The 27,612-nt window shown below is 49.5% G+C and overlaps 1 protein-coding gene across 1 annotated transcript in view; it reads right to left on the bottom strand.

The window, feature by feature from the left end:
- NAV2 (neuron navigator 2) overlaps positions 1-26,970 on the bottom strand; it is a 424,695-nt gene extending 397,725 nt beyond the window's left edge. The window contains exon 1 of the mRNA XM_052662508.1: positions 26,691-26,970. Within this exon, the coding sequence (XP_052518468.1) occupies positions 26,691-26,948 (258 nt within the window). The 5' untranslated portion in view covers positions 26,949-26,970. The remainder of the gene's footprint in view (positions 1-26,690) is intronic.
- Between the last annotated feature and the right edge of the window lie 642 nt (positions 26,971-27,612).

The following is a 27,612-nucleotide window of genomic DNA, read 5'->3' on the forward strand; positions in this document are numbered from 1 at the left end:
TTCAGAGTGTCCACTTATCCCAGACCTCCTACCACTTGCTTTGGATCGACTTAAGTCTAAGACGTCAGATAATAACTGGTAAGAGCCACCACTCAGCGAGCGCTATATGTGGGTCAGATTTCCTCCCAAGGGCTTTCCCTCTGTGCACGATTTCACTGAACCTTCTTAAGCACTCTGGGAGGCAGGAACTCTTATCCCCATTTTTCAGAAAAGCAAACTAAGCTGGGAGTTGAAGTGTCTCATACAGCGGCACAGAGATAGGAAGGAGCAAGGGAGGTTCTTGAGTCCAGCCTTTTGGACCCCAAAGTCTATGATCATGATATTACACCTTCCACCAAGTTACTGTGCTTTGGAATTATCTGCTAGACAGATGGCCCCTTGCCTCCTTCCTCGTTCCCTGCCCTCCTCCTTGTAATGATGTGAGTCACGCCTGTTTTCCTCACCAGGCTATAAGATCCCGGAAAGCATGGATTCTGTCCTTGTTCACCTTACTCTGATCTCCCCTTCCCCTGATCTCCCCTTCTCCACCCTACCGAACACTATACCTGGCACACAGAAGATGTTTCATAAACAGACTCCCTTCTTTCTTTCTTTCCCCCATAATTGCTTATCTCTGTGCTCACTATTGTCCTTTAAAGTAGGCTTTTGAGTGTCTTCCTAGAAATTGTCAAAGACTCCATCCAGGGCCTGATACCAGCCAGTATACCCCAACTAACACCTGGAATCAGGGGGCTCCCTATTCCCAGTTCTCCTTTCAGGGAGCCCTCTGAACTTCTACCTACTCACAGTGACAACCAAATATCCCAAGGAGCTCCAGCAGTTACCCCAATGATAGCTTGGGCTCCATAGCTGGGCCCCAATTCCAGGAAAGCAAGAGTGTGGATCCTCCTAGCTGGGGTCGAAGTTCTTTCATGGAATTATGTGAGGTTGGCCTGTCCAAATGGTGCTGGCATGTTGGCTTCTGGCAATAAATTTTCTTTATATATTAGACAAGACCCCCTCAAAAAATATTTGTCGGGCCCTCTAAAGCCTAGGGGAGGCTTTGCCTAAGCTACCTCCAGTGTTTCTATTGATGAAATCTGACTAAAGTGAACACCAAGGGCGGCTGTGATCAACACGCAGATCAGCAGAGTTGGGGGAGAGGACGTCACTGGGTCTGGGCTTTGGAGGTGGCAGGTGGATCCGGCTCTGCCAGTCTGCTGGCTGAGCAACCCGGGCAAGTTCCCTTCCTCTTTCTCGTGAGTGTAAGCAATTTGGATAGGAGCTTTGTGAGTTTCTGTAAAGGTCCCCAAATCTTCCCAAATTATAGTTGACCCTTCAACAAGGCAGAGTTGGGGGCACTGACCCTCCACAGAGTGGGAAATCCTAGTATCACTTGTAGTCGACCCTCTGCACACGCAGTTCCTCTGGATCTGGGAATTCAACCACTCATGGATTGTGAAGTACTGTAGTATTTATCAATACTATTGAAAAACATCTGCATGTAAGTCGACCCATACAGTTCAAGGGTCAAAAGTGCACCTGCATTTTGTAGCCTGAATCCAGGTGGCTGGGGAAGGCAGGCTGGCAAACTGAAGATGAGTGTAGACACCTAGTCCAAAGTCTGGTTCTGCCACCAATTAGTTCTCTGATCAAGTCAAATATACAGAGTAACCCCCAGGTATCCCTTCTGTGAAATGGATATACCAACAACTGTAATTAACGTGTAAGGGTATTATGAGCAGGCATGAGAAATCTTATGTATAAAAATCACTTAGGCCATGGTAGGCATTCAACAAATGATGGTTATTGAATTTGAAACCAACCTCCAAATCAATCAGTATGTTTGCTTAGCACAAACCTAGCACAGATGCTAGGTGCCCCAGGGCATTCCTGAGAAGGACTAGAATGTTCCCTGGGTGTTTAATGCTGACAAGAGGTCTCACTAAAGCTCAGATCACATTCTATTTAACATACTGGTAAAGACTGCTCTTGCCTCTTTATCTTCTGCTTCAGCAAATCTCCGGGGCCTGGGACAGCCAAGAAGGTCCTCAGAATTGTGCCCAGCAGCCCTGGACCCAACAAGAGGTGGCCTAGAAGGCAGACTGACAGTGAGTAGCTCCAGTTTTCCTAAGAGGAAGCTATTTTTAATCTTACCAGCAGTGGAAACTGCATGCATTAACATAATCTCAACCTCACCAACGACTTCTAGTTTTTCATTAAAAAAAAAAAAAAAGTGTTTCATGATCAAAAGCCATGCCCAGTTTGTTTGGAGCTGATTGATACAGAGAGGCTGAGACAGGGACACTGCTACATCTAAGGGACAATGTGTTTTGAACTGTCACCACCTCCCATGGACCTCTCGCTGCCCCTTGAACTGCTTTGAGCCAAAAGCTCTTTGGAAAGGTGCTCCGTTTCTGATGGCTGATGCTGGCGGCCAGACAGGTGCTGGCAGGTCAGGCTGATGCAGACCCCAAATTGGGCAGATGGCGGCAGATGGCACCCAAGTGGGCAGCGCCTAGCACTCAAGCTTCCTCCTCCCCACAGTGTCAGCCTCCCAACCTCAGTTTGTTCTTCCCATCCCTGCAGCTTATTTTTACCATGCAGGGGAAAAAAAAAAAAGTGATGCTATTTCTCTGCATTTTACCCTGAAACAAGTCACACCAGCTCCCTCAAAAAAGCACCCAACAGATGGCTCTGGTCCCTTGCACTCAGAGAAATAGCAAAACCTCCTGGGCTGCTGGGAGGTGATTAAAATCTCATGCATAGTGTAGTGGAGAAGGCTTCAGACTCCTTTGTTCAGAAGGCATGGAAGTGAGGCGTTCGAGTCCTGCCTCTGACTTTGGCTATATGAGTCCCGGCACAAGCACCTGACCTTGGCCTGCTGTGCCTCTGTCTCCTCCCGTGTAAAACATGGGTAGCAGCAGTGTTTTGTGAATAGCTTTTGCGAATAGCTGTAAGGATTAATCAGCCCAATGCCTGGCACACCCTAGGTGGTCTGTAACTATTGGCTAGAACTATCATTGCTGTTTACCTGCTTAGTCGTGTCTGACTCTCTGAGATCCCGTGACCTGTAGCCCGCCAGGCTCCTTGGCCTATGCAGATTCTCCAGGCAAGAATACTGGAGTGGGTTGCCATTTCCTTCTCCAGGAGATCTTCTCGACCCAGGGACCAAACCCACTTGGAAAGCAGATTCTTTACCACTTTACCACTCTCCTGCTTGGAAAGCAGATTCTTTACCACAAAGCTACCAAGGAAGCCCCTAGAACTATTATTACCTCTGATGGAAACCTCTGCAGGGCTGGAAAAGAACTCTATAAGACCCTGTTTAGGATGCCAGGAACAGGGCTGCTCCCAGAGCAACGCTCACCCCCAAACCACCCATGTGTTTGGCCGGGAGAGCTGGCGAGAGTGGGCAGGGGCCCAGGCTGAGCTCACTGACACCAGGGGCACCGAGCTGCCAGGTTACCCGGCTTAGTCGCAGCACCCATGAAGGAGTCTTCAGTCTCCTGGAGAGGTTCAGGGTGGGCTGGGACGACAACTGCAGCTTACGTTTAGTGAGCACTTACTATGTGCTGGGTCCTGGGATGAGCATGTTACAGGCCTTCTCTGATTTAGACCCTCATCAATGCTACGAGTAAGATACTATTATTATCTACATGTCACAAATGAGAAAAGTAAGGTCACACAGAAGGAAGCATGAGGTCAGAACCCAACTCTGGCCCAGTTAACGGGAAATTCCATGCTCACAACGACTACATACCACCAAGATGGGGCTGGAGGGCCGAGGGCGGTTTCCCGCACTCCCAGCCCGAGAAAAGGCTCACGGGCCTGGCCCAGGCCTCCACAGCAGACCTGGAGAGCATGTGGTTCGTGCCGGTACTGCCACGCCCTCCTCCAGGGGATCTTCCCCACCCAGGGATCGAAACCAGGTCTCCCGCATTGCAGGCGGATTTTTTACCGTCTGAGCCACCAGGGAAGCCCTGTGGATTCCAGGCACAATCAGAGACTCCAGCCCGCTCACTGTACGTTTTTTGGGGGTGGGAGGATATGTGAGCCCATCCTGGCCCTGCCCACAGGGGTTTCCTCACTTCCCCACCTCCATCAGCCTAGCTTCTGAAGATCTGTTAAAATGGCATCATGAGACCTAGAAGGAGGGATCCTTCACTCAGCTGGAAGAAATGCTTGAGCATGAATTGCTTTGCATCAGACTGGGTGTGAGTAGGAAGGAAGGGCAAAGGGTTCAAGAAGGGGCCCAGGAAGTCACGTTTTGAGGCAGCATGCTGTCCTCATGGAAGGAAATGGAGGCTGGCACAAGCCTCCGTCCCAGGTACCCTTCTCTTATGCCACCGTCCCCAACTGACGCCATCCATGCTGAGACATCCATGTCTGGCACTGGAGTGTTATGCTCTGCCTTTCAAACACTGCATTTACATTTATCTCATGCACTTAGGAAGCTACTACCTTGCTTCAGCTGGCTGGGTGGTCACCTCACCCGTAACTACCAACCGGGAAACTGGCTCCAATCAAAAAGCAACAGCTCTCCTTGGAGTCATTACACAGCCTGCCCTCCTTCATTCATTCCTCAACACGGGGTGCCAAGTCCTGAGCTTGTTTTTCCTCGGATGACTCTTAAATCTACTTGTTCCTCTCCAGCCCTAGTCCAGGCCTCTACTGCCTCTCTGTGCCAGCTTCCTCATCTGTAAAATGGGGCTAATAATAGTGCCTTCCCTGTAAGTCCACTGCAACCTTTTAACAAGTGAATACAGGTAAAATTCTTGGAATAGCATCTAGCGCACAGCAAGCACACAACAAATGTGAGCTGTCTTCACTATCACCATTGCCATCATCAACAGTAGTACCGAGACTGCTGACAGGCCTCTAGTCTCCATCTTTTTCATCTTGGTGTCCTGAGATGAACCCCCTTAGACACTATTTTCAGCCTGCCCTCCCTTATGGAGAATCCCAGTATGGCTCCCCATTCTCTGGGACTGAGACCAAATGTCCCTGACTGGCCTCCAAAGCCCTCATTCTCTAGACTGCCTTGAGCACCACCTTCCCATATAAATATCTGTTCAAAGCAGGCCTCTTCAACGTCATCCGTCAGGCACAGCAGACATGGTCATTGCTGCCTCTAGACCTTGCACAGGCTTTTCCGGCCGTTGGAAAACTCTCCTTCCTCCCTCCACGTATCCAAATGCCTTTACTCCTTTAAGGAAAGAGGGAGAAACCAGAAACCAGCTCTTGTCCTACCTCCCTTAGAAGCCTGGTCCTCTGTCCTGAGGCTGAGCACTGCATGGTACCAAGTACCTTAATGCCCACAGAGGTAAGCTGGGAGGAGCACCCCAGGTCCCCAACTGGCACCTCCAAGATGCCACACGCAGACCCATGTGTAGCTAAGAGAAAGCCAGTCATGGGCACCAGAGCCAAACATGCCTGAGCTCAAAAGCTGGTGCCACCATTTACCAGTCACTTGACCTAGACCAAATCAGCTAGCCTCTCCAGCTCATTCTGCTCATCTGCAAAATGGGTCTAAGGCCTGACCCTGCAAAATGGGTCGGGGGACCGAACACAATGCTGGCCAGAAGTGCACCCCAGTGCTGTGCACACAGCAAGTTCTCCCCTCCCCTCAACACCTATGGGCTATAGATCATTATTCTATTAGGAACCAGAGTACCACCTACAAGAGCAATGCCACCCGTCTGCTCCCACGGGAGGGTGACGCAGTCAGTGGAGAGGCCTCTCCTGTGAGAACCCACCCCCACCTGCTCCCCAGAAGTGCCCCCTCTTTTCAAAGCTGCTTTTGTGTTCAAGACAATAAAAGCAGCGTCCCTGCCAACAGCATAATTGTGCGGGTATCAGCTGACAAAAGGTTTGAGGGCAATAAAAACGCCCACATCTCAGACTTCGAGCCTGGCAAAGGAAGAATGGATGTCGTGAGGCACATAAACCCTCAGATTCCTAGAGGATGCTCTTTCCCTCTACTTCACAGAAGGCTGGGCAGTGCAGAGTCCAGCACAAGTGGGCATGCCAAGATCTTAAGGAGGCAGCCAGGTGTCTGGACCAGACCACAACAGGCAAGGAGGGCCTGAAGTCAGAGAGGAGGCTAGTCCCCAGAGAGGCATCTGGATGAGAGCTAGAAGCAGAGCCCTTGACCAGGTGACAGAAAGGCCTCCAGAGAAGGCAGGAGTGTAGCCTCTACAGCCATCCTTCCAGCTCCGCCTCTTTAGGCTGGTTACCCAGCGTCCCTGACCATCATTCCTCCACCTAACAATACCACCTCGCAAGGATGTTTCAATACTCAGACAAGGGCCTGTTGGAGCCGCTCACCTCCAGGGGACTTGCAGGGTGCCAGGCTCCATACTAAGTGCTTTATGCGACTGGTCTCTTTCCATCATCTCAATGCCTGTGAGGCTCCATTTGACAAAGACTAAGCCCAGCGAGCTTAAGTACTTCTGTGAGGTCACAGAGTGGAGACAAGACTTGAACCCAGGCCTGTCTGAATCCTCAGCTCAGGCTCTTCATCATTATGCTCTGCAAACTGTAAAATACCATATAAACATCTGGTATCACTGCTATTTCTCTGCGACAGACGGAGAATCAGATAAAAGACTGACAATAACAATGCCAGATAGAGAACCAGCATGCTGAGGCGGTAAGGACAGAGGGGCATGGAGCAGGCAGGGGGCCAGGCATTCCTGGCCCCTCCTTATTTCCCCTCTCCTTCCACTCCGACACTCAACACCCCAACACACACACACACAGACTCTGTCTAGAGCCCTGCATTGGCAGTACACGTTCACATTCACCATTTTACTTGGAATCTCACACCAGTCCTAGAGGCGATGTATGTTGTTCCCACTTAACAGATGAGGAAAACTGAGGCTCAGCGAGGTTCAGTGACTTATCCAGGGCCACATAGCTAGTCAGGATTTCTAACTCCAAGGCCCCTAGTCTTCGTGTCAGCCTGGTCATGCAGGTGTGGGTGAGATGCCCTCCTGGGGTCGAGAGCCCATCTGTGCCTCCCCCCCCCCACAACCCTCAGTGCTCATGGTTTGCTGATTCACGGTTGCTCTTTTGTCCACTGCACACTTCCCCTTCTAGCGTGTAAGCTCCTTTGAGGGCAGAGACCACATCTGGCTTGTTCACCATTGAGTCTCCAGGGTTCAGCCCCATGTGACAGGGAGGTGCTCAGTAAATAGTCTCCCACTCAAAATGCACCCCGAAGCTTCCTTTTCTACTGCGGGATTTGAGGGAGAAAGATGCAGCTCGTGGAAGTAGGGGTGAGGAAGAGAACCGGGCAGTGGCCACCTTTCAGTAAAGCACCTACTATGTGCAGCCTCTAGCACCCCAGGTGTGGGAGCAGGAGGTGGACAGTGTGTGGAGGAGAGGCCTCCTCTACGTGGCCCCCTCGGTAGCACAGAGGGAAATATAGCCGAGCCCTGGTACCCCCACACATGTGCCCACCACGGCTCCCTGAGAGAGGATTGTCAGACTTAACAACTGAAAACAGAGGGCACGCTGTTAAATGTGAATTTCAGATAAACAACCAATAATTTTCCAGTTTAAGTGTGTCCCATGACACAACAGATGGACCCAAATCTTGGTTCCGTCTTTATTGATTGTTAATATTTGATATGTACTTAAAACGGGCTTCCCTGCTGGCTCAGCTGGTAAAGAATCTGCCTGCACTGCGGGAGACCTGGGTTCGATCCCTAGGTTGCGAAGATCCCCTGCGGGAGGGCATGGCAACCCACTCCAGTATTCTTGGCTGGAGAACCCCCGTGGACAGAGGGGCCTGGCGGGCTGCAGTCTGCAAGTTCACAGAGAGCCGGACGTGACTGAGCAGCTGAGCACCACGTAAACTTAAACACAATTTTTAAATTGTTCATTATTGATCCGAAATTCAAATAGGACTGGGCGCCTTGTGTTTTACCTGGCCACCCCACCTAAGTTGTTGGAGACGGCTTATTTCTTCAAACGATCTGAGAATGATGACTGTGAGGACCAAGGGGAACCCAGAAAGGCCCCCCACAGTCCCCAGTGTGGAGGGAGCAGGGCCCAGCCCCGGGCACGGGCACGGAAGGAGGCTGAGAGCTGGCCTGTGGTGGCTGGGAGCCGGGTTCCCAATCCTCCTGGCACAGGGAGGGGCGTGGGGCCCGACCCGGCTGCTCCCCGTTAAGCGGAGCTGGCATTTCAGAGCGCGTCAGAGGCGCTGGCTCCCTGCCCTGGAAGTCAGCATCTGGCCTCTGAGCCAGCACCGCTTGCCCGGCCCCAGCCCTCTCACCTCAGCGGACCCAGACCGGGGGTCCCAGTCGGCCATTGTCATCCTGCCTGCGCCTCAATGGGGCCATTCAGGGGCTCTGCAGAGGCCTCTCGGGAGGGCACATCTCCCTCCCCCTCCGGGGTGCCCTTGGCCGCAGCCTTCGCCTGTGTGGGTGGGTGTCGGGAGTGGGGGCGTCTGGCTATGGCGAAAGCAGTTGGCAGCCAGGGGCAACGTTACTGAAGACTGGATTGTTGATGGAGGGCATAGAAATGTCCCACACGTCACGGGACTCTGGGGGGCCCTGCCCTCCCTGTGCCCCCTGCCCCCAGCCGGGGCAGCGGGGCTTCCGAGGGGCCCGCACCTAGGGCAGAGCAGCACGGCCTCCCCTCCGTTTGCAAAGGCTCTCGGGGCGATTAACTGGACACAGACAGAGCGAGTCCCAGCCCCAGCTTTGCCCAGTCCTAGCTGTGTGGGATTAGGCAAGTTGCTTTACCTCTCTGAGCCTTTCTCCATCTCTCAAACGAGACTCTTGGTATCTACCTCCAAGGTGGGGGCTAAAGGAGGCAAAACATGTGAGCAGGTAGCAGGAACCTGGCACACAAGCAGGGGCTTCCCCTCCATCCCTTCTTATTTCTAGCTCTTTCTAAGCCACTGGCGACTCAGCAAACGTGCTCTTCGGTGACACAAGACACAAAGGCCACTGCTGGGGGCTATCTAGGTTCAGGCTTTAACAAGGGGACACCAGGCCCCTTGGAGGCCTGGGATGCTGACTAAGGCCCCTGTCTGCTCACACTGACGCTGAAATACAGAGCTGGAGCTCTTTCTGCCACCCCGCTCTGGGGTCCCGAGGATCTCAAGCCTACTTTACCTTCCAGGTGCCCCTGCTCCAGGTTGCTCCTGAGCTCTGATTTCTGAATGAGCCAACAGATGCTGAACTCTATGGGCACTGCCAGGCAACCTACAGGCAGCCAGCCTGGGCCTTAAGCAGAGGATGAAGAGACACATACTCTGGGTTCATGGTCCTTTACCAGGAGTCCTGGTAAGAGCTTTCCAGGGGCTGACATCCAGTGTGATGCCCACCCTCCACAGCAACTCCAGCCCCCGGCTGCAAGAACAGGAGCCAGGACTCCCCATCTACCCAGAGCCCATCCCCCTGTGCTCAGCACACCAAATCCTGAAGAAGTTGCCCTGTTTTCTCTGCATCTCGCATGCATACATTCAAGCCTAGCTCCTCTTACCTTATCTGGGCTCACATCCTTGCCTGCCCCAACTCACCTAGCTCCCCCTTCTCTTTAATCATCCAAGTTGATATTTCCCTCTGGACCAGCCTTTGTCAGAGAGCAGTGGCTGTGGGCCATCTTCTGCAAGTTCACTTAATCATACTTGCCCAAAATATAAATTCTCGGGCCTCACCCAGATCTGCAAAATCAGCATCTCTGAGGTAAGGCCCAGGATTCCACATTTTTAACAAGTACCTGAGTCGTAAGGATGCACAGCGAAGTTTAAGAACCACTCTCATGGAGGGAGAAAGGCACGCTTGGCACCTCTCTCTGGTCCCACAGGACCTTTCTTTGCACACTCTCGTTTCCTGTTAATAACTGACTGAAAGAATGAATTAATTGGTTTCCTTATTGCCAAATTACATTAATATAATTGAGCTCTGCCATCTCATTTCCCAATTGCATTCTCCTTGGACTTTCTTGAGAGGTTTCTATCCATATACGAGAGTACAGCAGAAAATACACACACACACACACACACACGCACACACACGCACGCATGCACGCACGTACCTGAGACCAACGTTTACGAGAACTCATAGGAAATGGCACCCCACTTGCCTGGAAAATCCCATGGACAGAGGAGCCTGGTAGGCTACAGTCCATGGGGTCACAAAGAGTTGGACACGACTGAGCGACTTCGCTTCACATATGCCAGGCATTGGCTGCACGCTTCCTGCACTGGAACGTTCAGAGCAGCTCTGTGAGGCTGAGACATTCATGCCTCTAGAGCAGATGAGAAAGAACGGACGAGTGTGTCAGCCATTCACCTTACCTGGGCACAGCTGGGGTCTACGCCCCGGTCTGTGTGGTCATGACCACTTTCTCTTACCTACTTCATGATCCTGACTTCTCTGAATGCTGGTCTCAAATCCAAGAGCTCCGATCCCAGACCATGCATCAGAATCCCCTGCAGAGCCCTAAGAAATACAGGTGCAGAAGCTTCACCCCAAGCCTGTGTCTGGAAGGGAGATGTCTGGACATCTGTTCTCTTTTTGACAGCTCCACGTGGTCCTGGCAAAGAATGACTGGCCATGTGCCCAGGTCACGTGGCTTGTTCAGGACGGTCTAAGAGAGAAAACTCAAGCTTCTCGACTCTCAGAACAGTGCGCTTGCAGCCTCCTCACACTGTTCACATGCTATGGTGTGGCCAGTGGTTGGAATGGACTTTCTCCAGCCCCTCGAGGAACATCTGGACACACGCACACACGCATGCCCGTGCATGCCTGTGCATGTACACACCCCCATACATACATGCACATATCTACAAACATCTCAGCGTCAGATTCATTACCTTTCAGTCACTGGACAGATTCTCTGTTCCCATCAGGGCTCAGTGTGGACTTGAGGGGGCGGGGGATGTCCCTCCTCCAGGCGACTTGGATGGGGTTAAATGAGACAAGTCTAGGGGAGCTGAGGAAGGAATAGAAAGCCCTCCTTGACCTCCTCCAGGGCCTCCTCCCTCCTGTGGATGCTGGAGCAAGCCCACTAAATCCCCTTCCTACACATACAGTGGCCCCTGCCCGATTGGGCCAGGAGCGTGCGCAGGGATGGCTGGTTTCTATGGTACCAGTGACCGTGTAAGCAGCTTTTAAGTAGCTCTGATTTACACGGAACGAGCTGAAAAAAAAAAAAAGCTGCCACCTCTAAAAGCATTAGACAATAATTTTACCAAACAGCCTGATTCAGGGGCTCAATTAATCTGCTCTGCTCTTATCAATGGGCTTTCTGCAAATCAGGACCCAACCGCAGCATGACTGAAAGAAACGCCTCAGCAGGGAGACAGATTACATTTGCACGCCACCTGCCCATTGACAGGGCTTCTCTAAGCGGGGATAGAGAGCCCAGCATGACCACCAGAGCCAGCCCCTCCCCTTGGTACTCTGGGGCGCACTCCTTCACAACACGCTGGCATCGTGCAATGCAGCTTCCCACTGCAATTCAAGAACTAGACTTCCAAACAGCAAAGGATCCTGGGAGCTGGGCGCTATTCAGACTGAGGGAGGGGCTGTCCTCTCTTTGCTGAAGGGGCTAGAGCAGACTTCCAAGCCCACAGTGAGAAGGGCTGCGATGGGTCTGCCTCCAGTTGCTGCCAGATGCTATCGCAACCAGCCCAGAGCTCACTGCAAAGAGGAGAGCTGAGGTTCTCTAATCTTTAATGCCCAGGTCAAAGACAGGACTTCCCTTCCTTCTGTAGCTACGAGACAGATGCCAGCCTTCCATCACACTGACCAAGCATTAGCCACAAAGCCCAGTGAATAAGGGCTTCCCTGGTGGCTCAGATGGTAAAGGATCCACCTGCAATGCAGGAGACCCAGGTTCAGTCCCTGGGTCGGGAAGATCCCCTGGAGAAGGGAATGGCTACCCACACCAGTATTCTTGCCTGGAGAATTCCATAAGACACAGCAATGTAAGATATGCATCGGCTGCAGATTCTAGAAGTCTCTTTTCTGATATCCTCTTTCAGGGGGTGTCCTGTCCATCCCTCCCATCCCTAACAGAGGGGTTATTAGAGGCAACAGGGTCCATGCCTCCATACAGAAGAGGTAACTGAGTATTTTCAGGAGGGAAGTCTCTCTTCAGCGCTTCTGACGAGGTAAGGGCATAATTGCTTTTCTGCTCCTTAAACTTTAATTTGCCTATGAAATATCTTGAGTTCTGGTTCAAATGCAAATTGTGATTCAGAAGGTCAGAGGCTAAGCCCAAGGTTTGGTGTTTCTACCAAGCCTCCAGGTGATGCTATGATAGCTAGTTCAGAGATCATGGTTTTTTATTAACAAGGGTTAAAGTACAGAAAGGAGCCAGAACAAAGAAAGGAAAGCAGGAAGGAGGGAGGGAGAGGGGAAGAAGGGGTGGGGGAGAGGAGAAGAGAAAGAAGCAAAACAGAAGACAAAATGGAAGCAGCGCGTGTTGGCAAATCCAGTTCTCAGCTCTCTCTCCTACTGGGGATCCAGCCCTAAACTTGGACCACGTAAGAGTCTGCTCACAGGGTAAGATTTTCCCAACCTGATCAAAAATATTACCTCTTCCCAGCCAACTTAACTCACCTACATCTTGAGGTTAAGACAATGATCTTTGTGCTAAGATACTCGTCCATCCTTTGCAGTAAGAGTCCCTACAAAAGATGCAAAATTGTCAAAGGCAGAACATTTTAACCCATTCTCATCTTAAGAGACACACTGTAGATTTCCTAGTAGCATCTAGAGAAATAGGTGTGAGTAAGAATCTTGGATTTGGAGTCAGACCTAGAGGCTAGTCCCAGCTCTGCCTGAAATCTTGCACAAGTCCCTATTGTTCATTTATTAAATATTTAGTAATCACCTACTAAGTGCTGGACATTGTTCTAGGTGTGAGGGAGATAGCTGTGAACAAAAGAGGTGAAGCCCTAGTTCTTAATGAGCTGAAAGTCTAATAGAGGAAGACACAAGATAATAAATATATAGCGTGTCTACGGTAGATTGCTCTGGTTCTGGAAAAAAATAAAGCAGAGCAAGGAGACATAAAAGAATGGATTGTTCTTTTATATAGGATGGTCAGAAAAAGTGCCTTTGATAAAGGGGCATCTGAGCAGAGGCGGGAAGGAGCTACGTCAATATCTGGGGAAGACATTCCAGGCAGCAGGTGCAAGGGCCCTGAGGCTGGGCTTCATTATCTATAAAATAAAGAGGTAAGACAACAGGGTCTTTGTGACATAGTTCTGAGGTTCCAGAGTCTTCCAGTCAGGAGCAGGAGGGGCTTTGGAGGCGGGGGAAAATGACCTGTGCTGTGCAAATGGGCCAGGGTGGTGAAACCTCCAGGCCATCTCAACAGCCTCCTCCTTTTTTACAGTCTTTCCAACTCTGTTTCTAGGAGCAAATCACCTAGTTGTTTTTAAGAAACAAAAATAATCTGTCCTGTTAAGGGAGAGATATTTTAAAACCACTGAATGGATTTTTTCCTTCCCAGCTTTTATTTTTTATTGATACATCTCCTCTCCTTCCAGTTCTAAAATAAGCACCCTGTCTGCCCATGCACTAATCCAAAGGCAACACAGTGCAGATGGCGTGGGCCTGGGGAGAGCCAGGCGGAGATTGCTTGGAAGGCACCAGACCCAGAGAAAAGACACCAAGACAGCCTGGCCAGCCTGGCCTCACCCATGGCCTGCTTCCTCCAACTCCAGGTGACGAGACATTCTTAAAAACAGCAATGGAATGTGGTGAGAGCTGGCATTTGCAAATGACAAATTTCTGACCAAATTCCAGTTCTCTGGAATGGAAAACCAGCAGCTTCCTGTTACAAAATGTACCAACAGTTCATGCCTAATACATGGGTGTGGGCAATGCATATACTTCAAATCTAAATTTGGCTAAAAATGTAACAAAGCCGGCATATTTTTAGCCAGGTAAACATTTCTAGGGACTAGGTCAAATTTATACTGGTTTCTGTTCTGCAATCCAGAGAAGAAATGATTCCAAATGAGTGAGAAGCAGGGACCCAAGGGGAAAGCCACCCCCAGGCAATTGGGAGTCACTGACTCCTAGTGACCATCTCCAGTTTGTGAGAGCTTCCCAGGACAAAATAGTTTGTCCTTTCCCACTAGAGTTGTGTGTGTGCTAGCTAAGTCACTTCAGTTATGTCCTACTCTTTGCGACCCCATGGACTGTAGCCTGCCAGGCTCCTCTGTCCATAGAATTCTCCAGGCAAGAATACTGGAGTAGGGTGGCCATGCCCTCCTCCAGGGCATTTTCCCAACCCAGGGATTGAACCCAGGTCTCCTGCATTGCAAGCATTCTCTTCACCTACTGAGCCACCAGGGAAGCCAGCACCTTTTAAAGAACAAAGCCCCAGGCTACTTTAGGAAGGCAAGTCTTAGCTGGGTTTTACTACCTCTCATGCTAAAGAACCTTAAACAAATTGTTTTCCATCCCTGTGCTTTCGTCTCTCCTCCCCACCCTTAACTAGAGTTAGGAGAGGCACAGAGAGCGGACTGTGCCATGGGGGAGGACGTAGTCTCTGCTAGCGTTGCTGAGTTTCAGGCCTGTTTCCTCCACTTGTAGACAGGTGACCTTGGGCAAGTTGCTTATGCTCTACCTGCCCTGGTTCACCTGTAAAATGGAGATAATAACCAAAGTGCCTACCTCAGAGATTATTGCTTTTATAATAATTAAATGGGAAAATCCATAGAGAGTGCTTAGAAGAATGACCAGCACATAGCAAGAGCTCAGTAAGTAACACTAGATCTTATCTACCCCATACCAGACAGTTTCACACACAGTATTGCTTTGATCTGCACAGCACACTGAAGTGCTATACTTTCCCTTGGGCAACTGAGGCTTAGTGGGACTGACTTGTCCAAGTTACAGTTCAACAACTATTTACTGAGAACTTACAGTGTCCTGGGCCCTACACCAGCACGGGGAAGTTAGATGCTTGGTAAATAAATGGGGAAGTAGGCTCTTAACCTGGGTTTCTCTAACTTCCAGCCTAGGGGAGCAGGGTCTAAGATGCTGGGCAGAAAAAGCACAGATGTGAAAGCAGAGAGTTTCAAAGCTGACTCCATGTGGTCTCAGTCACGATACTGACCTTCTATGAGCCTCAAACATGAAACGGATGAAATGCCACCAGACTTATCTCATTGTGGTGAGGCTTAAATGAGATGATGTATGGACAGTGTCCTGCCCATGGGAGGCGTTGAATGGTGGTCTGCTGCCACAATCATACCATCCACAAAGAACTCCTAGTTTTGATCCACTGAGCCAAATGCAAATGCTTTCGAATATGAGAGAATGAAAAGAACAGACTTGTGGTTGCCAAGCGGGACGGGGCTGGGAGAAAAATGGACTGGGAGTTTGGGATTAGCAGTGCAAATTATTATACATAGAGTGGATAAACAACAAGATCCAACAAGCACAAGGAACTGTATCTAATAAATATATATTTATATATATATGGCAATAAACCATAACAGAAAAGAATATGAAAAAGGTATATATATATATGTATATATATAACTGTATCACTTTGCTGTACAGCAGAAATTAGCACAAGATTTTAAATCAGCTATACTTCAATAAAGTAATTTTTTAGGAAAAGAATATGTATCTTAACTACTCAGTAGATGGAGAAGGAAAGAACATAGCTTAGGGCTGGTTCCAATTCTTTAGGCCATCAGGCCCTTCAGACCAGAACATCTGACTGCCATGAGTGTGGCGGGGAGAACACTGGGCCAGAAGACAGGGGGCCTGGATCCCAGGTTTTTGTTCTGCCCTCAGAGCTGGGTGACCACGGGCAACTCACACCCCTCTCTAGGCTGTTTCACCATTGGCAGTGGAGCTATGGGAATAGATGGCCTCCAAGGTCCGCACTGGCTCAGACATCCCAAATATCTAGTTCATAGAGGCACAAATCACTAAGCAGACATCCCGAGTGAGCCTGATTCTTATAAATCTGGTTTCGTCGCCTAAATGGTATTTTTCCCTCCAGGGTTTCCTCTGTCCAGAGATAGTTAACAAGCAAAGTTCACACACTGGAAGGTCTGACAGTTTGGGGATGCTTTGTGGCCCACATACTTTGACGTCAACATGCGTCACTCCCAGGTCTGAAAATAATCAAAGCAAATCAGCATGCAATGGGAACTGTCTGCAGAGCTGCCACAGGAGGACAGGAAAGAGGTCCTGCCAGCTGTCAGGCACATGGACCTGCTGGGTCGAGCAGCACGGGGGTGACTTGGGGGACAGCAGGCAGTGAGAGGAGACTGTGCCCAGACTGCAGCAAGATGCGAGCCAAAGCCAGTGGAGCTCCTCACTTGGTAAACGCAGAACCTCCAGCAACAGGCTGGGACAGGCACAGAGGCCCCGACAAGAAGGAGACAGCGGGGAGGCCACGGCCAAGGAAACGGGGAGCAGGCTCCAAGGAGCAGACAGCTTGGAGATTTGATTTTTTTTTAAAGCAGCACCCCAGTATGGGACTCAGGCCTCTTCCAGTTACTGGCAGAAGACAGGGGTTGCTGCTAAGTCGCTTCAGTCGTGTCCGACTCTACGACCCCAGAGACGGCAGCCCACCAGGCTCCCCCGTCCCTGGGATTCTCCAGGCAGGAACACTGGAGTGGGTTAAGAGCACAGATTTTGGACTCAGAAACACCAGGTAGGAATCCTGCTACTGTTCAAACCAGCTGGGTGACCTAAAAAAGACCCCTCTCAGGCATCTCCCCACTGACCCCTCGCTTTCCTCCTTCCTGATAAATCAGGCTCAGAAAGTGAGTGTGAAGATTGAGATTGAGTGTGAAGATTGTGCGGAAATGGCACGAGTGGTTGCTATCACCCTTATTCCTGGAAGGCTGGTCCTATCCTCTTTTCTTAACCAACTAAAACCCTTTAAAACACTTCTCAGTCCCCCTTTCAAAGTTGTTGGTGGGGGGATGTGCCAAAGCCCTCCAGAGCCCAGTGTCCTCCCCACGCAAACTTTCCAGTCTGCTGAACCACCATGATCAGATAGACCTTCCAGTGGAGCAACCAGTGTGGATGCTGTAGACATCCTTGTGTAAAGGAAACTTGTGTAAAGGAATCTGCCTCTTCCCACTACCCAGCCAGGTAAGTTTCTCCAAGACCTGGTTGGAGAGCTTTGACACTGGCTTCACCCTCTGTCTTCCATGCTTGGCCACCCACCGCCATGGGCTCGTTTCAGCTCGTACACTGACAGACAGTTCTACAGGAGGCATATGGCTAAGCCACAGCTTCGTGAACACAGCTGGTGCTCAACAGCCACTCAATCCTGTTTTTCAATTCTTCCTTTTATCTTCCCCCTCCCTTCCTTCTTTCCTTCTGGAATATGAACCAAGAACTTAATATGTGTTGATGCAGTCCGGCTGATGTAGTACCAGCAGAGATCATGAGAGTCACACCCTCAACCTTATGGAGGTCGCGGTCTGGCTAAATAACAATCATAGTTCAAGTTACAGGAGCTCAGAGCAGGCTATGGGAGCACACAGGAGACAGGCTACCTTCAGACCACGGTGGTGGCAAAGGGCTTCCTAGAGGAGGCGACACTAAGCCTGACCTTGAATGGGTAACGGATGAGAAGGGTTGAGCCAGGCAAAGGAATTCTAAGTAGTGAGGAGAGAAAGGGGGTTAAAGCAGAGAAAGGACCTTGCTTCTGTTCAGACTCCTTGCCTTCTCCATGCCTTGATGAGTAAAATTCAACCTGGTGTTTTCATAATTTTAAAAACTTCTTCATTAAAAACAATCTCTTTTGTACTTTCAACCTTGGAAATGTCTTAGATTTTTACAAGAGATTATCAAATAAACTTGGACCTTATGATTTCCATAAAATTTCCACAACCATCCTCATAAAAGAAGAGGAATTAAGCCAAGATTCTCACGCTATACCAGAATGGAGATAAGAAGTCCAGATCCCGGTGAAACAAACTTGGCCAGGCTCTTTATTGTGAGTGCACACACATATTCACACACATACACTCTTACTTCACACATCCTACCTCGTATATGTTCTCATGGATATACCACAGATGTCAAGGGGATTGCACATGTATACTCTTTTGCCAAGGCTTTCTTTTTGTTTCCCAACATTTTATTTTGAAAAATTTCAAACAAAAGTTGAAAGAGTTGCATGTGTATCTAGACTCACCAGTTTTAAACATTTTATAACATTTGCTTTCTCCTTCTATCTGCACATATACTCACTTTTTTTTTTTTGGTCCTGAACCCATTTGGGACTTAGTTGCTGACACCCAGACACCTCACCTCTAAATACAGCATGTATCTTCCAAGAAAATGGACATTTTCTTACATTATTTCCAAACCATTAACAACAACGGAGTAATCGTGCTCAGTCACTCGGTTGTGTCCAACTCTTCATGACCCCATGGACTGTAGCCCACAAGGCTCTTCTGTCCATGCAATTGTCCAGGCAAGAATACTGGAGTGGGTGGCCATTTCCTACTCCAGGGGATCTTTCCAACCCAGGGATCAAACCCATGTCTCCCACATCTTCCCACGTTGTAGGTGGATTCTTTACCCCTGAGCCACCAGGGAAGGCCCAGTGAAGTAATACTATCTAATATACAATCTGCATTCAAGCATCTCCCATTGTTTCCAAAATGGCCTTTCTAGCATTTGTGGCTTTGCTTGTCAAGGATCTCCTATTGGATTTGGTTATCACGTCTCTTTCGTCTCCTTTTCTAGAATAGTTCTCCATCTACCTTTTAATCTTCTTGTTTGTTTTTCATGGCATTGCCAGTTTGGAAGATCCCAGGCTCACTGTCCTAAAGAATGACCCATAATCTGAATGTATCTGCTTCTGCAGGCCAACAATTTATCAAATACCCCATTTTTCCTCCTTCTGTCCAGAATCAGCCCTGCCAGTAACACAGTGATCACACCTTACTGGACCTTGGGGCATGAGAGCACTTGGAATTTTACAAACCCCAGAGAGGTTAAATGATATGATGAAGTAGCTAATATTTATTTAATATTGAATGAATATTTTCAATATTTCTAAACTCTGGGGCAGAGGGGAGGAGCCAGATATCATATATACCATGCCCAAAGAAATTTTATAGCAGTTTACTTTGATTCCATATTAACAACGCCTTTTCAGATTTTTTTTTTAAGTGCTTTCACACTTGCTATTTCAGAGCCTTGACTTTGAGATCAAATAGTTAAGGGTTCAAATTCTGGTCCACCACTTAACCAGCTGTGCTACTTGGAAAAGTAGTTTAACCTCTCTCATCCTTGGTTTCCTTGAAGGGTATTAACAGTGGAAGATGATGAGGTCAGTGTCATGCATAATAATCACCTCTATTAAGTGTCACAAAAACTCTTCAAAAAAGAGTAGAACAAGTATCATTCTACCCATTTTATAGATGAGGCAACTGAGGCTCAAAAGAAAATGTAACTTACTGAAGGTCATGCAGCAAAGTATCTGAAGAACCAAAGTTGCTGATTCCAAGAACTGTCATTTCTGTTCTCTTGGGGAAGTAGCGTCTATCTAATGGGGTGTTGTGAGGATTAAATGAAATGATGCGTGTCCAGTGCCATGCTCTGTCAGTGCCGGTTCCCATTATTATAATCATGTTCTTGTGAGTATTTGATTTGGTTCCAAGGCTCCAAAAGAACCTCGCCATTATCTTGACCCAGCCCCCACACCTACAAACCAAAATTCACTGCAGGTACTGAAGTTTCACTTGGAGAGAGAAAATATTCTGAGGCTGTGGGGCCATTGTTTGCAAAACACAAGAGAGGGTCTGTTTTCCTTGGGAAATGGAGCACTAAGTCATGAATCACTCTCTAGGTTCTGTGTGGGTGACTTGGGGTTCCTGCAAAAACTTTTAGCTGTCACTCACTACTGACTTGTGTGGACTGCAGCACAAAAGCCTGACCCAGTTTTGTTCCCAAAATCACATGAACCATTCTGCCTGAGACATTCCAGGAACACATTGTCCATCTCTTTGAACAATGTGACCAAGAGACAGAGTCACCATTGAATGTGGCCCTGTGGCTATTAGTAAAACACCATTGGGCACCCAGCCATGCCTTGGGGCACCTTAGTGACCAACCTGATCACAAGGTTTAGCTCCCACCACAATCATGCCAGCCCTAAGGGAAGAGGGCTTTCCTTCTGCCTTCAGAACAATGAGAAGCCATTCAGAAGCCAAATCAATGGGATTGTTCCATTCTTGGTCCCGGGCAGCACAATCAGATTGGCCAGTTCCATTCAACCACCTTGACGGTACCAGTTCAGACTGGGTGTTCAAAGGAGGCTTCCCATAAGCTTGGTTTGCAGCAGATCCCTCAGCTTGGTTAGTGCTATAGAGATGGCATGTTTGGAACCGAAATGTGAAGATTTCACTTCACAACTCTGGACATGACTCATTTAGAGGACACTGTTCTGAACTTACTCTTGCTCCCCATTCATCTAACAAAAGCTCCGCTATGCTCTCTGCTTCCACAGTGCAAACCACCTGTTCTCCATATAGTTAACCATGCACTTGAGAGGTAGAAAGGTAGGGTAGAAAGAACATGAGCTTGCAATGAGGCAGATCTGGTTTCCAAACTTGGCTCTGACCTTGGGTAATAAAATTAGGCAATATCACATATTTTTTGCTTATTCCATACCAGGCTCTGTGTTAGCAACCTCCCAGTATTATCTCATTGGATTCTTACAGAAAATGTTTAAGAATCATTGTTTCTGCTTCACAGATAAAGACACTTACATTTAGAGATGTTAACTTGCCCAAAGCCTAGATTTGAACCCAGGTCTGTCTCTCAATTAAGCCTAATCAACCATTTTAAAACTGCCTTCCAGGGACTTCTCTGGTGTTCCAGTGGCTAAGACTCCATGCTCCCAATGCAGGGGGCACAAGTTCAATCCCCAGTCAGGAAACTATATCCCACATGCCACAACTAAGAGTTCACATGCCACAGCTAAGAGTGTGTGTGCCATAACTAAAGATCCCACACGCCACAACTAAGTCCTGGAGCAGCCAAATATTAATAAAGCAATAAATATGAACAAAACTGCCTCCAAGTGGTAACTTCCCTGGGTTTCATCTTCCTCCTATGAAATTCATGGGCCACTTTACATTTTACCCAGTTTCTCGTGCCTCATACTACATTTTATATATATAATATATATATTATATACATTATACACACACATATATATGAATATATACATATATACATATTATATACATTACACACACATGTATATATACATATATATACACATAATATGTATACATATATATACCTATACATATAGATAGATAGATAGATAGATAGATAGATAGATAGATACACACATAAAATCCCTGCAGAGTACTACCTGGCTTATAGCAGATGCCTCATAACTGTTCCCTTCCTTGCTGCTGAGACTGATTTTAAGAAATAAGAATCTCTTAAGCCAAATGTCCAAAATCTCACCAGGTGTTTCGGCTTTTGCAGACTGGCTTCAGGGGTTTCACTAAGGCCTAATTAAAACACCTCTCTCAAGGCTACATCTCTTACATCTTATAAATAAATAAAGTAGGACACCAAGACTTGGTTCTTCGATCTCGGTCACAGATGAAGGGAGTATGAGAAGTGGGGAGCAAATCAAGCTATTCTGAAAGCTGGAAATTGGGCTGTAATTCCTCCAGTCTGGCCTTTGATGTGTGTGTGCTTACATGTGCTTATTACTTTAAGCTGTTCCATGTGTATATATTTGTATATGTGTGTATATTTGTGTATATACACATATCCAGAAGTTGATGTATTTATACACGCACATATATACACACGTAATGATACTCTAAATGAGCCACCAGTCCCACCCTTAAAGTGTTTTCAGAAAATTAACCCATGAAATAAGCAATAATACGTGAACTATAAACATTCTTGCATGTTGGCAGATAACCATACTACACATTCTCCTCCAAGAACTGAGGAAGAGAAGAAAGGGAATAACACAATAGCAGAAAAATGCACTAATCAAATCCATAATCAACTCTGATGATGGAGCAAGGATTCTAATCAAAACACAATGGGGCAAAGTTGCAACAGGTTGCAAGCTTGGAGCTGCATTCTCTTCCTGGGGGGCTTTGTCTGTGTTTTTTTTTTTAAACATCTAAAACACCCACAGAGGATTTCCATCACTTCTAATTACTTTTTTAAAGAAGTAAGCTGCAAGTTGAACACCAGGCTCCTAAAAACAGGAAATATCAAAGTATTATATATATATATAAATATAATTTTCTTCCCTCTGCAACTGCTTCTTAAAAATAGGCTAACCTCTCCTCAAATAGCTCATGAGCATTGCTTATCTGTAGGTCGGTCAGACAGGGTTTCTGAACTAACACAGAGCAGGTCTCTAAAACAATTCTTTGCACATGGTCATAATTTATACGCCATGTTAACAGAGCAGATGCTATAAATGTTCATTCTTGAGGGGAGGCCCAGGTATCCCAGCACCAGGAGGGGGACTTGGGAGGGATGTTGCAGCTGCAGAACAGTTCCTCTCTCTGGGGGTCGAGCCCCAGCTATAGATTTGCGGGAGAGATTCAAGGTGAGGAGCTTGGCGAGCTGACAGTGGCACTCCACCTAAAAGCTAGTTGCTGGCTACATCAGGTCTTTTCACACTTGATGGAGATGGAGAGCAGGCTTGCGGGAGAATGGGCCATCACTGGCTGAAATAAGTTGTTGCCTAATATAAGCCATGAGAACTGTCTCCTTTCCCCATATCACACCATGTTAGAGATTCTGAACCTTAAACTAATAATAATCACTGTCATTCCCCAAGGGTCTGCTATGAACCAGGTCTTTTATGGACACCATCTTTCCATAACTACCCACATGCTCAGGACCACTATCAACCAGGAAGGCAACAGGCAATTCCAATTTTTCAACTGCGAGAAGCCTTTGTTCTTTGCTCATGCTCACCTTTGGAAAGGAAGATACTAAATATGAAGTCATCACCTGTTACGTGAAGGTGTGGCTTCCCTGTGGCTACACCGCCTCCTGCTCTGCACCACTGCATGCCCTCCCCCTTCCCCACACGTTCATCACACCCCCTCTCCTCCCCTCCCAGCTATCCCTGCCCATCTCTGGAACCCACCATCTCCAGCCCCCTCCGTGAGGCTCTCTGGACTTCTCCAGCCATCGTGGCCTTTTCCTTCCTTTCAGCCCCAAACAGCCCTCTCAGCCCTCTTGGTGTTGTGCCCTGATCTCTTCAGTACATCAGTTCTACCTCCCATCTAGACTAAAAGACCTCCAAGGCCCAGACCATGTCTAATATACCCTCTACCTCCACCGGAACATGAAAGAAGGAGGCAGCTATGAAGATGGGGAAGACCACCAGCCTGCAATCCAGACCACCCACAGCTGGACTCCCTGCTTGCCACCCTGGAGCCGGATGACCTGGAGAGAGTCACTCAACCTTGCTGAGCCCTGTTTACTCCTCCAGCTCAGTGGCTAGAGCGGTGGTCTTATAAGTTAGGCCTGTGAGTAACCCGAAACTCCCTATGATCTTCTCTCTATAGCATGCTGATTAAGAACAGGGAGTCCAGAACCAGGCTGTCCAAGCTCTAATTCTACTCCTGCTATTCATGGGGTCACTAACCCAGCCTTTGCCTCAGTTTCCCAAGTGTAAAATGAGAATGATAACACATGTCTCATTGGATTGTTGTAAGAATCAAATGAGGTCTTTTAGAACAATTCCTGGCACATCGGAAGTGCTATGCGATGACTTGCCCTTGTTATATTACTGTCGTTGAAGATGTTACACGAAATTATTGTCATAGGAAGTCATATCTGCTTTAAGTGTTACCGTGAGGATGAAATGAGATCATACGAAGAGAGCCTGGCACGTCAGGCACTTCCCTCACCTTCCCACCACGCCTGGTACTATATTAGGTATGTGACAGATGTTCTGTAAACCCTTGTGAACTGAATGATACCTTCTCAAGGGCTTGACAGAATAAGCTATGCCTTTTCTCACTGAGAGGCTATTAGATCTACATTCAACAATGCCCCATCTCTTGGTTTAGCAATATAAATGTCTCATTTTATTAAGTGTTTCCTATTTGCCAGACACTGGGCTTTATATATCTTACTTATGTACATATATAAATATGTATCTATGATGTATGTATATGCATATATATAGACAGGTGTATAAGGCACTTTGCAAATGTTATTTTTCTTAAGCCTCTCACAATTTGTGTGGTTGTTAAATGCCCATTGTTACAGATGGGAACACTGAGGCCCAGAGAGGTTAATGGACTAGGTCACCAGCTTGTACATGGTAAAGGCAGGACACCTGGGATATCCACCTGACTTTAAAGCCTGTGCTACTGACCACTGCACAGCCCAGCCTAGTAAAAGCCTCTGAGTAACAAAGGGAGTCAAATGCCCCAAGATATCATTTGCCACTTAACTCCTCATCTCCGGAGGATCTTCTAGTGACAAACATCAGGTTTTGAATTCGGGACTACCAAGCCTGACCCTGTCCTCGGGCTGCATGGAGAGGCCTTCCTGGATGGTGCACAGGCAATATGTCAGGCCCAGAGGGAGAAGACTTGTCCAAAGAGGAAAACCCCTTTTGCCACTGATTCTCTGATGCCAGGGCGAGGCCATGAGAACAAGGATCTGCATCTGCACAAAGAACTGCCAGGAAGCCCGACCGTGAATGAAAACAAAGGGGGAGGCAGGCTGTCAAAACCAGGTAGCCCACTGGAAAGTCCACCCAAACCACCCTCGTGGTCAGTACACAGGGCCCTCTTGAGGGCAAGGGAGATGGGGTGGGGGCAGACAAGGGACTGTGGGCCGTGGGCAGGGGACAGAAGGAAAGCCTTGAGGGAACGGGACCACATGAGCCCCTCTGGCAGCAGCTAAAGATCATTTTTCCAGGAAACAGGGTGATGAATCACCTTTTCAGAGCCTGCCCATCGAAAGCCCTCCAACCCTGTGTGTTAAGTGAAAGGTCAAATGGACAGCGGTAGAACAGCTGCCTGGTCACAATGATCACAGAGTCCACTTTGCCCTCATTCCTCAGGCCCTCTTCATCAGGATGGAGGGTGTGTGTCACCGCTCTGGCCTCCCGCATCCACTCCATCACACCCCACCACACCCCATCAGCCCTGCCTCCAAGGATGGAGGGGACACCCTCACAAGAGCACACCCCCAGGCTCACTCCTGTTTCAGAGACCACTGAACAAATCCTGTGATGAACAGCAGAAAAAGAGCTCAGAGCACAAAACCCTATAGCAGAGACAGGCCCAGTAGCATTGGGGGTAAATCTTGCCTTCCTCCCACACGCCATCACTCAAACCTGTCAGCTTCCAAAAATGTTTAGCAAGTGCAGCAGCAAGGGGCATGCTTATCAGCCTGGTGTGGGAGCGTAATCTGCTTTGAGGGCCTTCTCCAGCCCAGAGTTCCAAAAGTCTGCTTACAATTAGCTTCCAGCTTCAGTTCCTCCATCAGAAAGGCTAGGAATGTGTTGAGTTCTAGCCTCTGATCAGAGAAAGCTCTAGGAGAAGGTGGAGACAGGGTCAGCAGAGATTAAGTGCCAAAAAGGTCAGCTGGTCTGTTGCCACTTCCCTGACACCAGCCCCACACTACCTCCCCCGCTGGCTTTCCGCCTCTCCTGACTGGGACAGTCACATCCGTCAGGTCGGCCTGTCCCCAAAAGTCCCTGCTGACTAACTGCCAAGAAAATACAGCGTGCCCCTGCTCCCTCCTACCAGGAGAGGGAGGGGGGAAAAAAGGAGCAGTGAGGGCAGGAAGCCAGGAGAACCGGATTGGCCCTTGCTGATTTCCTTAAAAGAGATTGCATGGCTAGGGCCTGTCACCCAGCCGAATTGGGTGATGCGAGCTCGGTCTGGAAAGGTAGAAGTCATCAATTCTGTTCAAGCCACCCCCACACCCGCACCCCCCTTCCCCCCAGTCACCCGGGCTACCGGCACCGGGATCTACTACCCAGGAAGGAGGGGCTTAGCTTCGGGCCGCCATTCCGAGGCAGCCACCCCCGCCCCTTCGCTACAGCCAGCCGAGACGCTAGGAGTCTCCAGTTGCTTGCCTCCGCCGGTGCACCGGGCACTCCTACTGCAGTCCTAGCACCGTGCCTGGAATGCTGTCAGCCCGAAGGATGGGGCAGGCCCGAGTATCTCCAAGCCGAGGGGGGCCGGTACACTGCCACCCCTAGACCTCTTTTCCTGGATCTTGCAGCCAGGCCAGGGGGGAGTGGAGCCCAACGAGGTCTCGGACCATTCCTCGGCAGGGACAGAATCTCTGCAGAACCGACAGACACACAGCCGCTGCAGCAGGCACTGTCTTCTTGGGGCCAAGCCCCTCGACATGCAGAACTTGACATTTCCAGTGTGGCACATGGTGTCTTGAGGACACCCTGATCGTGCCCCACCCCACCGCGCCCCCAAGAAGGAAGCCGCAGGCAGCCAGCATCCCGATCTCGCAGAGCTCCTTAAGGCAAACCTCGGTCACCCGGGCCACACCCACTGACCAGCTAGCTCACTCTCCGAGCGCAACCCCCAATCTGCTGGCCTAAGTGGCACGGTCCCCTTCTCAGCCCACCGGGTACCCCTTTCTCCTCTCCAGCCGTGTCAACTTCCACCCTCAAAAAAAATATTCACCCTTCCCCGCGGAACAGTGCCCCAGGCACACAGCACCTCTCACCTGGGTATCGAACCCGTTCTCCACGGAGCCGCTCATCCGCAGCGGGAGCCCCTCCCCCGCCAGCTCCTGCAGCCCCTGCGATTTCAAGGGGATCTGGCTAGGGTAGGCGGTCTTGCTCACCTCCACCTTGCTTCCCAACTTGAGATAGCAAGGCTGGGGGCCCGCCCGGGCTGGGGGCACGTGCAGGATGGGCGCGGCGCTGTGCACGGGTTTGGGCAGTCCCGACTTCATTTTGGAGGCCACCAGGATGGCCGGCATCTTCTCCCGGGGCTTCGGCTTTCCCAGCACGTCCCTGGAAGCGGCGGCGGAGGCGACCGCTAAAGGCAGCGCGGGCAGCAGAGTAGGCGCCGGCCTTCGGCCCGAGAGGCGCCCACCACCAACCGAGGGAAAGAGAAAAAAAGAAAAAATCCCCGGGTTCGGGGATCTCGGAGCAATCGGTCGAGCTGGCCTTGGCGGTGCGGGAACCCGGCGGAGGACTGATCGCGCGGCGCTCAGCGGGTCCCACCTGGACGGATGCTGCCGCCGGGTTTCACGCCCCTCCTGGGTGGCCTGTTCAAGGGCTCTGGGTGCTCAGGAGCTGTTGCCTCTCGCGATTCTCCTCCTGGGACCCCGAGGCTTGGACGCCCATATTAACTTGTCATTGCATCTCCGAAGTGAGGAGGCCCGGCTCGAAGAGGGGTGGCGGGGACCCACGCCTCCCGCTCCGGGGAGGCTGCGGGTGTGAGCCGGCGAGCTGAGGGGCTAGCAACCGCGGAGGGGAGGGAAGGAGCGATACGAGGAAGAGAGGGAGGGCGCACGCAGCCCAAGACGTCTTCAGCGAGAGGCAGCTGTCGCTCTGATCACAAGCACCGCAGTGTCCCCCCGCGACGCAGAGGCGCGGCGAGAGCCCCCGAAAGGTCTCTTTAGGTGTGACAGTCAGTCA

Source organism: Budorcas taxicolor, chromosome 25 (genome assembly GCF_023091745.1).
Source record: "Budorcas taxicolor isolate Tak-1 chromosome 25, Takin1.1, whole genome shotgun sequence".
Taxonomy (NCBI): domain Eukaryota; kingdom Metazoa; phylum Chordata; class Mammalia; order Artiodactyla; family Bovidae; genus Budorcas; species Budorcas taxicolor.